General features: G+C 50.7%; 2 protein-coding genes across 6 annotated transcripts; one reads left to right on the forward strand and one right to left on the reverse strand.

Moving 5' to 3' along the window:
- Positions 1–621: 621 nt before the first annotated feature.
- mrpl1 (mitochondrial ribosomal protein L1) lies at positions 622–9400 on the reverse strand. Of its 3 annotated transcripts, XM_028415314.1 has the most exons (10): positions 9259–9400; positions 9089–9177; positions 8471–8567; positions 8082–8364; positions 3601–3684; positions 3221–3292; positions 2720–2831; positions 2545–2645; positions 2283–2465; positions 2160–2213 (listed from the first exon to the last, which is right to left on the reverse strand). In XM_028415314.1, the coding sequence occupies exons 2-10, from the start codon at positions 9117–9119 to the stop codon at positions 2175–2177; spliced, it is 1002 nt and encodes a 333-aa protein (XP_028271115.1). In that variant the 5' UTR covers positions 9120–9177; positions 9259–9400; the 3' UTR covers positions 2160–2174. The 3 variants fall into 3 exon arrangements, with proteins under 3 accessions (XP_028271114.1, XP_028271115.1, XP_028271113.1); XM_028415313.1 differs by lacking the exon at positions 2160–2213 and adding an exon at positions 622–794 and having other exon boundaries at positions 2384–2465; positions 9089–9315; XM_028415312.1 differs by having other exon boundaries at positions 9089–9315.
- On the forward strand, positions 9368–15262 carry cnot6l (CCR4-NOT transcription complex, subunit 6-like). 3 transcript variants are annotated; one of them, XM_028415298.1, is made up of 12 exons: positions 9368–9496; positions 10648–10769; positions 10923–11109; positions 11193–11278; positions 11353–11442; positions 11593–11661; positions 11783–11940; positions 12060–12214; positions 12302–12453; positions 12761–12988; positions 13069–13271; positions 13758–15262. In XM_028415298.1, exons 2-12 carry the CDS (start codon positions 10658–10660, stop codon positions 13977–13979), a joined length of 1662 nt encoding a protein of 553 aa, XP_028271099.1. In that variant the 5' UTR covers positions 9368–9496; positions 10648–10657; the 3' UTR covers positions 13980–15262. The 3 variants fall into 3 exon arrangements, with proteins under 3 accessions (XP_028271099.1, XP_028271098.1, XP_028271097.1); XM_028415297.1 differs by lacking the exon at positions 9368–9496 and adding an exon at positions 9862–10111; XM_028415296.1 differs by lacking the exon at positions 9368–9496 and adding an exon at positions 10168–10561.
- Positions 15263–15718: the final 456 nt, after the last annotated feature.

Consider the following 15718-nt stretch of genomic DNA (forward strand, 5'->3'; position numbering starts at 1 on the left):
TAAGATAATAAGCACACACACACACGCTGAGGTTTGAGTTTCCCACTCATTGACCAGCGTCACTGTTCCACACAGGTTCCTCCTCACCTTCAAACGCTGCAGCGCCTCATTCCCCCACAGCCACCAATAAAAGTTCCAACTCATCTCCGTCTCACAGTCAGTCGACCTGTGCAGCGTCAGGATGGATGATAACACTGAAACCAGACACTCGAGCTCAGAGAGCAGAGGTCAGCAACATATCCTCAAACATAACCAAATATCATTCAGCATGAACAGATTATTCAAACCTGGCGTATTTAACATACACCGCTCTCACACACCACAATAAAGACTGTGTGCTCTTTACTTCCTGAAGCTGCAACAGGTTGAAGCCCTCACATCATGGTCAAGGCTGTGTAAACACTGCCTCCTGCTGGTCAGGGCCCAGAATCACAGGCTAGCAGCTCTGATCAACTTTAAACATTGATGAATAAATCAAATCTATATTAATGATAAATATGTTATGGTTCATGTGTGTTTGATGTTAAACTGAACTCTCTGACATTTTTTCATATTTGTATTTTTAACCCCGTGCTGCCAAACATCCTCCACCTGAGGGTTAATGAAAGACATGACTCAGTGACGCCTGCAGGACGCTCAGGACATAGACTTTATTCATGACGGTGGACATGTGCAGCGAGGCTCGTCTCACTGCTCGGGCTGCTGCTCTGCTGGCTTCTCTGCAACATCCTCGCTCCGGAACCAGACGGCCTCGCTGGTCTGAGAGTTCATGATGGCCCGCTCGATGAAGGGTCCTGACAGAGGAAGAAGAGGAGACATCATGAGGATCCAGAATGTAATGAGTCAAAGATAAAGCAGCCGGAGCCCCTCTGAACATTCAGATCAGAGCAACTCTGAAGCCCTGCGGTCGGCTCCGTCTCTCATGTGTTTACTCTAACTCACTTCTGAGCAGTTATCTCAGCATCGCGTTGTTTTCAGGTCTTTATCAGCACATCGTGTTTTTGTCATGAATAATTCCCATAAGCCCCTTGGGGAGGCGGTTCTTCGCCTCACCCACACGCTGCTTTGTTCCCTCTCTCTCCTCTTTTAAGTGTTTGTGTGAAGTTTGCTCTGGTGTGTGCCCACGCTGCAGCCGTTAGCTCCAGATGACTCCTGATGGAGACACAGCAGCTGATCTGCTCTTATTAGATTCTGCACTCAGTTCTTGAAATGCTGTGTAACATCTGCTGGCACAGACCCAGAGACGGGTCCCGGCTGACAGGGTTCAGGCCCAGGTGGCTCCACGGGTTGCCCGCTCTGCAGAGCTGCACTCAGCTGAGCAGGAGGACTTCAGGGTGACAGCAGAGCGCCCCACAGGGCCCATCAGCAGGCTGACACTGCACACACGCAGCCTTTACTGAGGGCACTGCACACAGCAGCAGCTGGCACAGACCCCCCCCCCCCCCCCCGCTCTCTGCTCAGGACGCTTGCTGCTGATGTTTGATTGGCTTGTTCCTCACTGGTCCAGCAGCAGGCCGACTTATTCAACCAGAAAATGAGCACAGACATTCACAGCTCCCTGAGGACGAATCCAAATAATAAGAGTTCACATTGAGCATTAATCGGTGCCGAGCGCCCGTAAACTGGTTTCTCCTAATGCACCGCTTCCTGCCCACTGTGAGGACCACAGACCACAACAAGAGCCTCCACTACAGCCAGCTGAGAGCAGCTTCAGAGGGACGTCCACCAAATGAACCCGGTGTGGGATGCAGCAGCCCACCACAGCCCACCACAGACCACCACAGACCACCAACACACACACACGACAGGAGCTCTTATAGTTGACGCTCTTCCGTCAGTCAGCTGGTCGTCCTCTGGGACTGTTCATGACGTTTTATTTAGCAAACTCAGAATCAATTATTTTTCAAATCATTAAAGCCTCTCGCTCTAATGAGGCGCCGACAGCTGATGACTGCATCCTATCATCAAATGAAAGAGGAGAGGATGAAAAGAAATGAATGGATGGACTGATGAAAACCAGCGGCCTCCACGTCACTGTTTATAGTTTGAAGTTGGAGATTCTCCTCGGTTTCAGTCAGTGAGTTCTCACTGTTCACTGCAGCATTCAGCCCTGCTGCTCTGTGGAAGCTCTTCATCATTTTTACTTTAGCTAGCTAGCTAGCTGTGGATTTTTGTCATGTGCTTGGTGCAAAGACTTGGTAGATTTCTTTAACCTGTAAAATAAAAATGATTGTAATAAAACAGGCTGAATCCAGAGTTGAATGAACTTTGACTGAAGTAACCTGGATGCAGTAAAGCCTTCTGGACGGCAGCAGTGAGAAGCAGCCAGCAGAGGGCAGCATGCTTTTAAAGTACAGATCCCTCAGCACTGTGCTGCACGTACCCAGATCAGCAGGCCGGTGTGAGCAGACGTCTGTCAGGACCGTCTGCAGGTTGGCGAAGATGTGTTCAGTCGGCATGTCGAGCTGCACAGAGGAGATATAAAAACTTCTTATCAGCATTTTATCACACCGAGTGAACCGACGCAGCACGGCGCTGACGTACCGTCGCTATCTGTGTCCTGATGAAGCACTCGCTCTCCACGAAGTACTGATGACCCCCCTGAAAAAGCTTCAACATCTGAGCTATGTTGGAGCTGACCGAGCCTGAGAAAGAGACAGAAAGAGCTCACTTTCTGTCCGTGGTCACAGAAGCTGTAACTATATGTTTTTATGTTCACCTCTCTTGCTTTTCGGGAACTTCTTCCTCAGTTTGTCTTTCAGCGGAACAAGCTTTGGCAGGATGTCTGGAACGGCTACGTAGAAGTCTGCTGAAATGTCACCATCCAGGATCTGGAAGAGTCAGATTGAAGTGATGCTCCTCAGCTGCTTTCATTCATGTGAAGGCATCTAAACCTGTTCATGGCTTCATGTCTGAGTGCACTGCTGCAACACTGACAGCTTTAAGGAGAGGCACAGCATCTGAGTAACCAAGGCAACGGAGGACAAGCTTCCTTCTGGCCGTGTCTGTCTCTCCTCAGCTCATCAGGACATGATGTGACAGACCGCACACACACATCACAACACACACCTGCTGTCTAAAGGGAAGACATGTTTAGGGTGAGCTAACAGCTAGCAGCTAACAGCTCTCTGCATCAGGCCAGGATAAGAACTCACAGAAACAAACTGAAGATGTTCCTCTGAGGGAGAAACTGAACTTTTACCAACTTGAACACACTCACGGGCTGAATGAGCTCCACTCCGCCAGCGATGGCTGCTCCCTTCTCCCGGGCAGCTTGGGCCTGATCAGCATCCTGCACAGAGGGACATTGAAGTGTGATCGGGGCGTGTCAGCGTCTGGCATGCGGCGCCGCTGCCTTTCATTAAGGTCGTTAACATCCGCATCGAAGTTACAACCCACAGCCTGCGCCGCCTGACAAGAACATTCATCAAAGGCAGCTGCAGATAAAAACAGGCCATTCATTCCAGGCAAACAGAAGCTGCTGCTGCTGCACATCTGAATCATGCTCGGACCAAATTAAAACACTTCATCAACCACAGACACGCCGCCGGCTGTGGAATGAAGACAGAGTGTGGCTGGATGAGAGGGGAGCAGGTTTACCTCGGTGAAGACCAGAACCCTGTTCAGCTGCTTCCTGATGGGGTGCGGTAGGTGCACGGTGCTGACGAAGGCGTTGAGTTTTTTCTGTGAAGACAGAACAGAATATCATCAACACTCAGCCTGCTGCAGGGAGACAAAAGACATAAATAATAACAGGAAGAGAGGGGACGTCAATCAAAACCCAGATGATCAGGCAGTAAATGTCTTTAAATGTTCATTTCCCCGAGTGTCCCGGAGTGGGCTTCATTTATCATGCAGAGGAACATTAGTTCTGCAGCAACACACAGACAGAGACAGACAGACAGAGCTTGTCTGTCTGTCTGTCTCTGTCTGTGGACAGCCTGTGGACAGCCTGAGGACAGCCTGAGGACAGCCCACAGCCTGTGGACAGCCTGTGGACAGCCTGAGGCCAGCCTAAGGCCAGCCTGAGGACAGCCTGAGGACAGCCCACAGCCTGTGGACAGCCTGTGGACAGCCTGAGGCCAGCCTAAGGCCAGCCTGAGGACAGCCTGAGGACAGCCCACAGCCTGAGGACAGCCTACAGCCTGAGGACAGCCCACAGCCTGAGGACAGCCTGAGGACAGCCTGTGGACAGCCTACAGCCTGAGGACAGCCTGTGGACAGCCCACAGCCTGAGGACAGCCTGAGGACAGCCTGAGGACAGCCCACAGCCTGAGGACAGCCTGTGGACAGCCCACAGCCTGAGGCCAGCCTGAGGACAGCCTGAGGCCAGCCTGAGGACAGCCCACAGCCCGAGGACAGCCTGTGGACAGCCTGTGGACAGCCTGTGGACAGCCTGACACCTGACTATGGACAGAGCTTCCGTGATGTCACCTGTTTGTTTCTGAAGAGCCGTTCTGAGGCTCGGTGGGAGGTTCCAGGACGTTGATGACCGCCGCCATGTTGGCAGCGTCACGTCCGCCAAAACTCCAAATATGGACAAAGAGGGGGAGCACGAGCGGGGTTTAGGGGGGCGGGCGATCGTGGAAGCAGGAAACTCACGCTGTGATACGTCAACTGTCTGTCACTCAAGCGGCAACGCCCATAATTATGCGTAATGTTAAGTCCGAATACAATTGAAACGAGTTGTCAAAAAATTCACCCCCGTACAACTGACACTAGAAGAGAACCTATCATCTGAGACCAGAGTGGTTTTTTGTACCAGGCTGTAAACATGTTCATTTCTGCTGTGAAGTCGGCCATTTTAACATGGGAGTCTATGGGAAATGACTCGCTGCTGGAGCCAGCCCCCAGTGGTTGCGGCGTGAATTACAAGTTTTGACACTTCCGCATGGGCTTCCACTTTGAGCCCCGAAGGCTGCGGCTGGGGTAGAACCAGCTGCTGTGAAGGACCAAGACAAAAAGTTTGGGAAGATTCAGTAACAGTCCTGGGAGACGCCCTGTGTCCATGTATTTACTGTGTTAGTAGTAAACTATGAAGAGCTGCTTCACTACCGTTAGCTTAGCTTAGCATAGTCTATGGGGTTCAGTCTATTCAACTAGCATGTCAGGAGCAAACAACACATGCTCTCTATCTGCTGGATGGACTGTGCTCACCTGTATGTGTCTGCGTGTAAAAGTGTGTGCCAGTGTGTGTGCAGACAGCAGCATATGTGTGGCCATCAGGTTCGGTTCTGATTCTGTTAGACATATTTAGTTTGTTCAATAAAAGAACAAGCTATAGACCCAACTTCTGTTCAGATCTGGATATGATGTGTAAATAATATAAGTAATAAGTAATGACTATAAATATGTATAATATACATATTTATAATGTATGTACATTATATGTTGCCCTGTTATTATCCCCATGAAACCTGTCTAAGGGTTTAGCCCTGTCCTTGCATACAAAGCTGTGCAACATGATGACGTTTTTAGATTTTTTTGAGAGTGGTGGTTTGGTTTGTAACAATCTAACAAATAAGTATTAGTGAATGATTTTACACAAAATTACATTTTGAAACATGGTTCAACTTAATGATCAATAAATGATGGTGTTAAGTTTAAAAGTGTTTAAAAGCACCCACTTATTATTCGTGTGACATTTTAGCAGCAAATAACGAGGAAAACATCCAGATATGGGCCTTAAGAATCGGCCATCGGCTGACCCTGACCTCTGAACATCGGCATGGGCGATAGAAAAACCAATATCGGGCGATCTCTAGGGGAATCGTTGCCTCCCGATCAGGACTCGGATATATATTTATTAGGGCTCTCAAAGTTAAAGCCTTCTGTGCAGGGTGGCTATGACTAGGCCTGTCACAATAAACAATAAATCAATTAATTGCACGATAAATTAAATGGGCTCGATAAGTTTTTCGGCCGTAATAAATTACATTTGCATGCTGGTTTGTTTTCCTCTCTTTCTCTCTCTCTCCCTCTCGCTGCCAAAGAGACTGGATGACAAAAGGCGTCACTCCGGTGCGTCGTAGCGTATAAAGGCCGTCGGACTTTATATGTCCCGCGGCTTCTGTCTTAAAATGTGTCAAATCAACAGGTAGTTCTTATTTTTTTAACTCATTGTGTAACGTTTACGGGATGTTCTGAGGAGACCACGGTCAGCTCCAGTGTTAATTTTGTTGACGAATCATTTTCGTCATAGTTTTCGTTAACGACCTTTTTTTGCTGATAAAAATTAGACGATAACTAAATAAAAACTAACGCACGGTGCCAAAAACGAAGACGAAATGTATTGACACTTTCGTCAACGAATAAAAACGAGACGAAATTATTGATGGAGACGAGATCCAATCAGAGCAAATTTTGTTTGTGGAAGGGAGGGACGAATCAGGAGACGGCGGCAGAGAGCCAATCAGAAGTGATCTCTCTGCGTAAGGACGTTACCCCGCGATGCTGGAAGAAGGCGTCCTCATGCATGGTAACACAACACACGGACACGTTTGATGTCAAGACAAACAAGACGGTTTGCAAACCGTGTGGAGCGACTATCAGCGGTAAAAACACAACAAACCTGAAGCGACGTTTGCAGACGAGTCATCTTAACTTCCGCTCAAACATACACGTGACAAAATCTATAAATGAAGACACCGCTGCTGATGGTTTTACAGCATGCGACCTGTTTCTGAGTTGTCACTGAAGTGTTTTGCTGTAGTTATGGAGGATTCATGAAGAAGGTCATGACTGAACAGTGTATTCAGGGAGAGCAGCTCACTGTTCACTGCTGCTTTTGTGAAAAGGTCATAGCAATTAAATAAAGAGATGTTTGTTTCAAATAACGTTAAAGCTGTGCCTGTTTTATTGCACAATCAAACCTTAATTATTTCATGAAAAAATATATATCATAGAATTTTAGTCGACTAAATCCACGGCAGATTTAGTCGACTAAAATTCTTTGATATTTAGTCGACTAAAACTAGACTAAAAGTTAAAAAATGTCGATGACTAAAATGTGACTAAAATCAAATGACATTTTAGTCACAAGACTAAAATAAAAACTAAATCAGAAATTGCTGCTAAAATTAACACTGGTCAGCTCGCTGTCTGCGTCACAGCGCTGCAGGGCTTGGTCATTACAGCAACACAGAGAGCTGTGAAGCTGCTCAACACCGTTTCAACACTTTGCCACAATTCACCACGAGTCTAAACATGCTCATGTATAGAACCTGCTCTCAGAGAGAGTCTGCGTTGTACAAGTGAAGTTCTCTGCCTTCTCACTGGCGGCACTCGCTGCAGCGCCACCCAGTCTAGTTCTCTTGCCCAGTCCTCTGGTGCCATCTCTGCTGTCAGTTTCTATGTGTTTCTGTCTACATGGTGGCGTTTGTAACGCCTGATGCGCATACACACATGCAAACGCGTGCGCACACAAGCACATGTGTACAGGTGAGCCCACTCCCAGAGAGTGCGTGTTGTTTGGCTCTGTTGCTCATGACGTGCTAGTTGGTTTGACTTAACTCCATTGACTATGCTCAGATAAGCCATGGTAATAGGCCTACCACTACTCATAATAATAATATCAACATTAATATTAATATCATCAATAATAACAACAATAATAATAATGTTGATGATTGGGGCCTTTCCAGTGTTAAATGTTCTTTAGAAATTAAAGTTTATTGATCTTATGGAGAATTTTGAAAGTATCGGATCGGGACTCGGTATCGGCAGATACTCAAAATCAAATGACTCGGACTCAAAGGCAAAAAAACCTGATCGGGACATCCCTAATCTCTAGTGCATGTGTAGACATAAATTACAAGATAATAGATCTCAAAAATCATCACGTTGAACAAATCAACTTTTAAAGCAGTTCACCTCACTCACCAGATAAAATCAAGACAGAGCCGAGGCCTGCTGTCAGCCAGTTGGAGTCCACCGTGCTCTCACAGCTGATTGATTAGAAGCTTCAGTGTCTCATGGACCAAATGTCCATTTTAGATGTATGGGTATTATGTATGGGTAGAATAGTACAGACTATTTTACACAGCCATGTTGTTATAACACCGGCGTCGCGGCTGCATTACCTTTTTCTCCAGCGTCATGTCCAGCCTCAGGTCGATGTAAAGGGGCTGATCACGGGGGGTGAAGTCCAGCTCCTGAAACCTCTTCAGCATGTTGATGGTCTCTGCTGCGCCGTACACAGTCCTGGGATAGTGTCTCATGACGTACACGTCATCCACCGGCGCCCACGCCGTCTTACCGAAAGGCTTATGTCTGTCTGCGTCATCGACCACCTTCCTCTCCTTCTTCACCTCCTTCTTCGCCTCCTTCTTCGCCTCCTCCTCTTTCCTGCCTTTCCTTTGCACCCTGGCAGAGACGCAGACCAACCTTTACTCTTTCATGGCTCTAATGGCAACACATTGAATAAAGCTTTCAGCCGGTATGATGAGAACGACCTTTGGAATAAACTTACTTTAAGGCTGCAAAGGTCCGGACAGGCAGACTCCTGGGAGCAGTGTGTGACACAGGAGCGCCTGCACCCAGCAGCTGCCTCTGACATCCTGCTAACACTGGAACAAGAAGAGGACACATGATGATGGAGGACACATGATGATGGAAGACACATGATGATGGAGGACACACTCCACCTCTGCAGCACATGAAGGGAAACTCACCTTCACCAATAAAAGGTTAAATCCTGTACTACCTACTCTTAAATGATAAAACTAGCCTGTTAAACACACACCTGATCTACCAATCACCGCTGATATGTGATCAATGAGTGTCTGAGCTGCTCGTAATCAATATATATATTCATGTAATGTCAGCTCAGTGTGGACGGTGCCGAGGCCCCAGTGGATCATTCAGAGTGTGTCACATGTGAAGTAAAACTAGCTCAAACCTCCTGCTCGCTGTGTTTAATGGTGAAGCAGCGCTAGCTAGCAGCTTAGCGGGGAAGCTAATGTGTCCCCGCGGGACACTGACACACTGACCCCGGACACTAAACGCACAAACTCCGTCCTAAAAGCCCACGCGTGTCGTGACTCTGACGGTTAGTTCCACAAACACAGTTTCCATTCAAGCCACTGACCTTTCCACGCAGTCCGTGCGCAGGTTGCCATGTCTGAGAAGAAAGCCGCTGGCTCGGGTGGAAACAGCGACAGGAACAAATGGTTCCGGCTGAGAGCAGAAACAAATGGCGCCATAAAGACGGAACGTGTGTATGTGTCTCATCTGTTGCACATTCCGTGTAACACTTACACGTTGTGTTTTAGTTCCGGTGCTTTGTGTGGTGAACGTCAGTTTTTACTCATCGTGGAATAAAGTTTGTGACTTTGGGGACCGTGAGTGAGGTGGGAAACGCGGGGGCGCGGACGAGTACGAGCGGAAGCAGCGTTTGTTGTTCTGTTTCCGAGACGTTCACGGTCTGAACGGTTTATGCGTCTGCATGTCTCCACCGACCCCCCCAGTAAAGCGTCTTCTACAGCCCCTGATGAAGGTAACGCGCCGCCTGACCGTGTCTCCGTGCCGCCCGCTCTGCTGTCCGGCCGGTTCCGGGTTAGATGTGACACTTTTACGCGTCTTTCCCCCCCCCCCCGAGCCGTACCGGGGACTCTCCCCCGCAGTCCGCCGCGCTGAGCCCGTGTGACGTGCGCCCTGCAGCCGTCAGCCAAACAAATCCAGCGCCGTGCTCGGAGGAGCTCGGAGGAGCTCGGCTCCGCGTCTGAACGCGGCCGAACAGTGTTTACTGTGAGCGTGGGGCGCAGACACGCGCAGGGCGTGTTTACCCCGCTGTCACGCGTGACAGCTGCTGGGTGGGGGGTGGGGGGTGGGGGGGGGGGCGTGCGCCTGACGCGCTCGTCACTTGTGACAGCGCTGCTATGTTTGGGCACTCAGCTGTCCCCGCATTCTCTTCCATGTCAGCACTTCCTGCCCGTGCAGCCTCGGTTCCGGCTCTCACGGTGTTTGTCTGGATCCTGACGGGATGAAGGTCTCCGCTGCGGCTGCAGCTCCGTGCGTGTCTCCGTGTGCTTGTGATATGAACCGACGCCAGGAGGCCACATATCTGCCCGCGGCCGCTCACTTGTGACCCCGTAGTGTGTAAACAGGTTATGTAAGTCTTCTTCAAACTTGCCTCTCCTCCTCCTCCTCCTCCTCCTCTCCGCTGAAGTTTCAGAGGCCGCGGTGGGGCGCTTTGTTGCACGGGTCTTGCATGTGTTGGAACTTTAAACCAGCTGGGCTCTGAAGGACCTGCTGCTGCTGACAGAGCAGGGGGCTCTGAGCTCTGTGTGTGAGTCCAGCTCAGCCGTCTCCGTGGAGACGTTCTCTAAGACGGATCAGTGCCTCCTATCACCGGTTCCACCTGGAACTACGGTGGAGTCTCCAGGAAATATCCAAAAACCTTTTATGAAGGAAGGAATCCACAAAGTCCAGACCGGAGTTCAGGGATACCTTCCACAGTGCTGCTTAACGAATCACGTCTCTGTGCTTCCTCTGTGGCTCTCGTGGTCATTAGATTATCCAGATTATCTCAGAATATGACAGAGAACATCAATGCAGAACCGTGTGTGTAAACTGGGTCCTGTTCTGTTGAGAGTGAACGTGTTCTCCTGAATGAAGACTGATCTGTGTCCTCGCTTTGGTTTTCAGATTAACAGGCATGCCAAAGGAAAAATATGACCCTCCAGATCCCCGCAGATGTTACACCATCATGTCAGCCGAGGAGGCGGCCAATGGGAAGAAGGCTCACTGGACTGAGCTGGAGATATCTGGTGAGTCCAATGAAAAGCCTGGAGCTCAGAGAGCCACCTTTAAAGTCACACCCATACAAACATGCATCCAAAAAATAACGTCCAGAGAGTCAGAGCAGGAGTGTTCCACCTGTGTGGCCGAGGTTATGAATGATATTAATTACTGATCCTCAGGGCGGGTGAGGAGTCTGAGCAGCTCCTTATGGACCCTCACCCATCTGACGGCGCTGCACATCAACGACAACAACCTGACCCGCATCCCGCCAGACATCGCCAAGCTGCCCAGCCTGGTCTACCTGAACCTGTCGTCCAATAAGCTCCGCAGCCTGCCCGCCGAGCTGGGCAACATGGTCTCTCTCAGGTAGGAAAGCCTGGGCGCCGTCGGTGCAGCCGCACGCTGACCGACCACGGGTGTCATAACAGCGTCTGCCTCCATGTTTGCAGGGAATTGCTTTTAAACAACAATCTTTTACGGGTTCTGCCTTATGAACTTGGGAGGCTCTTCCAGTTACAGACGCTGGGACTGAAGGGTGAGTGCAGCCGGATTATTTCTGCTCAGATTAAAGTGTGTTTCTACATTTATTATAAAAGTCTTTATTTGCAGGAAACCCTTTGTCCCAAGACATCCTCAATCTGTACCAGGAGCCGGACGGAACCAGGAAGCTTTTGAACTACATGCTCGACAATCTCGCAGGTAACCAGCCGGCCGGCTCTCGGCTGCTTATCTGAGCTCCTGCATATTTAACAGGCAGCTCGCTGTGAGCCTGCGTGCTGCAGGTGTATCGTAGCAGGACTAGCATTGTGTCTGTCACGGACTAATGAGCTCTAATCCTCCTGTTTCCAGTGCACCCGGAGCAGCTCCCCCAAAGACCCTGGATCACTCTGAAAGAGCGAGACCAAATCAGCCCAACAGGTGAGCTCACAGCACGACCACAGCCCCATAAACACATCATGACGCGGACTCAGAGGAGCTGGTCCAGCAGCCGCAGGTCTGATGTGCTGACCCCCTGCCTTTCCTTGTCCTCCCCGTGCAGCCGTCTTCACGGTCATGTGCTACAACGTGCTGTGTGATAAGTACGCCACGCGGCAGCTGTACGGCTACTGCCCGTCCTGGGCCCTGAACTGGGAGTACCGCAAGAAGGGCATCATGGAGGAGATCACCAACTGCGACGCTGACATCATCAGCCTGCAGGTACGGCTGACGCCACATTCTCTGACTCCCACAGTGACAGAAGAATATTCACAGATAAACCCACAGATGAGACATTCAGTGTGGAGAACGCCACTTAATTCTTGATGATGTGTGTGCAGGAGGTGGAGACGGAGCAGTACTACACCCTGTTTCTGGAAACACTAAAGGAGCGCGGCTATGACGGCTACTTCTGCCCAAAATCTCGTGCCAAACTGGTCTCGGAGCAGGAGAGGAAGCACGTGGACGGCTGCGCCGTGTTCTTCAAGACCGAGAAGTGAGTTGAGGAGCGGCTTCTGCACGTCCCCCCTCTGTCTGGAGACGCTGTCAAACTTCCTGCTGCGTTGTTGTGATGCCGTTGCAGGTTCACTCTGATCCAGAAACACACAGTGGAGTTCAACCAGGTGGCCATGGCCAACTCCGAGGGCTCCGAGGTCATGCTGAACAGAGTGATGACCAAAGACAACATCGGCGTGGCCGTCCTGCTGGAGGTCAGCAAGGACATGTTCTCCAGTGGTAAGACACACACTCAGCAGGGACTGCACACAGACACAGCACAACGTAAAGCAGGGAGCTGCACCGATGTGTTTCATCCACAAGGTGTCACTACTGAGCCTTGTTACACAGTGTGTGGCAGCTGATCTGCTCAGCTGTGCAGGGCGCACAGCGCCCCCTGTGTTTGTCTGAGAGGGAAAGTATGAAGCTTCCTTTCTGCGGCTCTTCTCTGACCTCAGTGCCCAGAATGAGACCTCTTTAATTTACAAGCCATCTAATGTCTCAGCTGTAATCCCAGTAGAACCCACTCTTCCTGCTCTGCTCTCAGGTGTGAAACCACCGCAGGACCGGCAGCTGATCCTGGTGGCTAACGCCCACATGCACTGGGACCCCGAGTACTCGGACGTCAAGTTGATCCAAACCATGATGTTCCTGTCAGAACTTAAGAGCATCGCCGAGAGGGCCTCGGGGTCTGTGGCGACAGGCTCGCCGACCTCTGACCCGTCCTCCATCCCCATCGTCCTGTGTGCCGACCTCAACTCACTGCCTGACTCCGGTAGGTCTCAGTGGCTCAGGCCGCGGGCTCCAGAAGCCCGTCTGTTGACACAGTACTAACCTCCCTGCTCCTCGCTCCAGGTGTGGTGGAGTACCTGAGCAATGGAGGAGTGGCCGAGAACCACAAGGACTTCAAGGAGCTGCGCTACAACGAGTGTCTGACCAACTTCAGCTGCAACGGGAAGAACGGCAACTCAGACGGAAGCATCACACACAGCTTCCAGCTGAAGAGCGCCTACGACAGCAACCTGATGCCTTACACCAACTACACCTACGACTTCAAGGTGAGAGCGACGGAGGGTCTGAGGCATCATCATGTTCTGTGTGCTGGTTCTTTGCATTTCAACACATCAGCTCCATTTCCAGCAAACTGCAGCGCAGACAGGTCAGCAGTGAAACAAACAGACTAACTCATGTGGAATATCTGAGGTTTGTTTGTGGTGGCAGAGCGGCTGGAAAACCCTCAGCCTCACACGTTCACAGAGCTCCACAAACATCCTCTCTGTTTCTTCCTGTGTGTCGGTGGCAGAGCTAACAGCAGTTAGATGTGATTATTCTTGTGGTTTCTGTTTTTCATGACTCATCCACACCAGCAGCCATTTTTCACAAAAACAGAACCGGCGTGATGTGTGCTGGTGCAGAGGTGTCACCTCAGAGCAGCCAGGATCCTCACAGATGATCAGAAATCCTGACACTGATCACTGAGCTTCAGGGTCTGACACTTGGTCCCCCCCAGTGACATCACTTCCTGTCTGTCTTTGTGTCCGCAGGGCGTGATCGACTACGTCTTCTTCTCTAAGACCCACATGAGCGTGCTGGGCCTGCTGGGCCCGCTCGACAGCCAGTGGCTGATGGAGAACAACATCACCGGCTGCCCCCACCCGCACATCCCCTCCGATCACTTCTCCCTGCTGGCCCAGCTGGAGCTGCACCCGCCCCCGCCCCTCCCGCTCAACCCCCTCAACGGGCTGCACCTGCCGGTCCACAGGTAGTGCAGCCTGAACCACCACCCCCTCCACCCCCCTCTGACCCTACCTTTTAAACACTGCCCCCCCTCCAGCTTTATACAGGACCCTGTACAGTTTATCGATCATGTTAAAACGCCATCCAGCCCCTCTGACCCTGAGACACGCCCCCCCCAGGAGGAGTGAGGTATCGGCCTGCGTGTTTTTGTACACTCTGTATGTTTGTATTTCTCTCCCCTTGAAAAGGCTCCAAACCAAATGATGGGCTCAGGATGGCCGAAGGTTTTTGTGTCCTTAGCTCTGATCAGGACGCCTGCTCCTGCACGCTGCGGCGCCGGCAGGTGGACCCGACACCCCCCCCCCCCCCCCCCCCCCCCCCCCCCCCCCCCAGATTAAGTGACAGGGATTTTAATAAAAAAATCACAACACTCACTACAAACAGCTGAAGTGATGAATGTTCTGAGGTCGGGCGGGTTTTTAAATTCAGATCAGAACATTTTTAAGCGTACAGACAGACTGGATGTTTTTAAAGTTCCTATATGTCAGTCACCTCATGTCACAGGCGGGCTCTCATCGGTCATCACTCCCTGATAATCATTGTTTTCAGATGGACAGTATGTCTTTATATTAACTGCTGCGGAGCTCCAGCAGCTCTGTGACGTAATAAAAGCATCAGTCAGTCTGACGCACGACGCGCGATGCTCCGTTAGCTTTAGCTCCTGAACAGTGACGGCCCTTTAAAGGGAGCCGTCCTGTCGCCCCTCAGCTGACAGGCCAAAGATCCTCCCACAGCCTGTGACAGACGCTCTGTCTCAGAAACAATCGGTGCCAGAGAATAAACTCCTGAGTCTGATCGGGAGCTGAATGTATTGGCGGTCCTTCTGATGCCAGGCTCCTGTGGACTGTGTGTGTGTGTGTGATTAGAAGTGATAGCCCCTCATGTCAGGTGTAACTCAGGGCTATGCTATGCATCCAGCAGTACCTCTCACACTAAAGACTCTCAGAGTCCCGTCGTACAGACGAACAAACAGGAAGCTGCTCCTTCCTGAGCACAGGGAGCGTGCGTGCTGACGCAGCCATGTTTCTGTCGTCCCGCGTCTCTTTTGATAGAACTACTGATGCACTTTTCCTCCATTCCCACCACGGCTGAGCTGGGACATCAGATCAGCTGTGAGACAGTAGAAGGATTTCATTTGAGAGGCCCAACTGTTGTTGTGAAACATGCAGGGGGAGGACTGGGTATCAACACCAACACCATGAATTAAGACTGTGTTTGATGACAGACAATAAACTGATGTTTGTAGAAACCACCTTTGTCCTTCTGGAATGTTTAATGTCGTCTAAACCAGGAGCCGCACGGCAGCAGGAGCCTGGAGTCTGACGGACACCAGGCTCCTCACCGACGTCACCAAACCTGATTGGACGGGAGAGTCTGGGAGATCATAAGTCTGTAAATACGTTGTTCTTCAATGAGCTGCATGTCGGCGCACACAGTGCAGGAGGTGGAGGTGAAGCGGCGCAGGCGGAGGGAGCGTCTGCTCCGTGTAGAAGTGGTTGGTGATGTAATGTTTGATACCCGGCCCTGTCCCTGCAGGTTCTGACGGCGCTCCGAGTGCTGAACCTGTGGCTCACTGTGGGATTAACCCCTCTGCGTCGGCTTCACTTCAGCTGATTCGAAGAGCATTTTGAGGCCCATACTTCACTCCTGAACTAACCTCACGGGGTTTCACATGTCTGTTCAGTGGCTGTACACGGCCTTCATGCTG

The sequence above is a fragment of the Parambassis ranga genome, chromosome 9 (genome assembly GCF_900634625.1).
Source record: "Parambassis ranga chromosome 9, fParRan2.1, whole genome shotgun sequence".
In the NCBI taxonomy this organism is placed as follows: domain Eukaryota; kingdom Metazoa; phylum Chordata; class Actinopteri; family Ambassidae; genus Parambassis; species Parambassis ranga.

Excerpts from the sequence above, each read along its gene's own strand:
- mrpl1 (XM_028415312.1), bottom strand. The coding sequence starts at position 9,203 with ATGGCGCCATTTGTTTCTGCTCTCAGCCGGAACCATTTGTTCCTGTCG. Across the intron at positions 2,646-2,719 it reads GTTCCCGAAAAGCAAGAGAG|GCTCGGTCAGCTCCAACATA; the intron begins GTGAACATAAAA and ends TCTCTTTCTCAG. Across the intron at positions 2,466-2,544 it reads TCAGGACACAGATAGCGACG|CTCGACATGCCGACTGAACA; the intron begins GTACGTCAGCGC and ends TCCTCTGTGCAG.
- cnot6l (XM_028415296.1), top strand. The coding sequence starts at position 10,536 with ATGACAGAGAACATCAATGCAGAACC. Across the intron at positions 11,279-11,352 it reads ACAGACGCTGGGACTGAAGG|GAAACCCTTTGTCCCAAGAC; the intron begins GTGAGTGCAGCC and ends CTTTATTTGCAG. Across the intron at positions 11,941-12,059 it reads CTGACATCATCAGCCTGCAG|GAGGTGGAGACGGAGCAGTA; the intron begins GTACGGCTGACG and ends ATGTGTGTGCAG.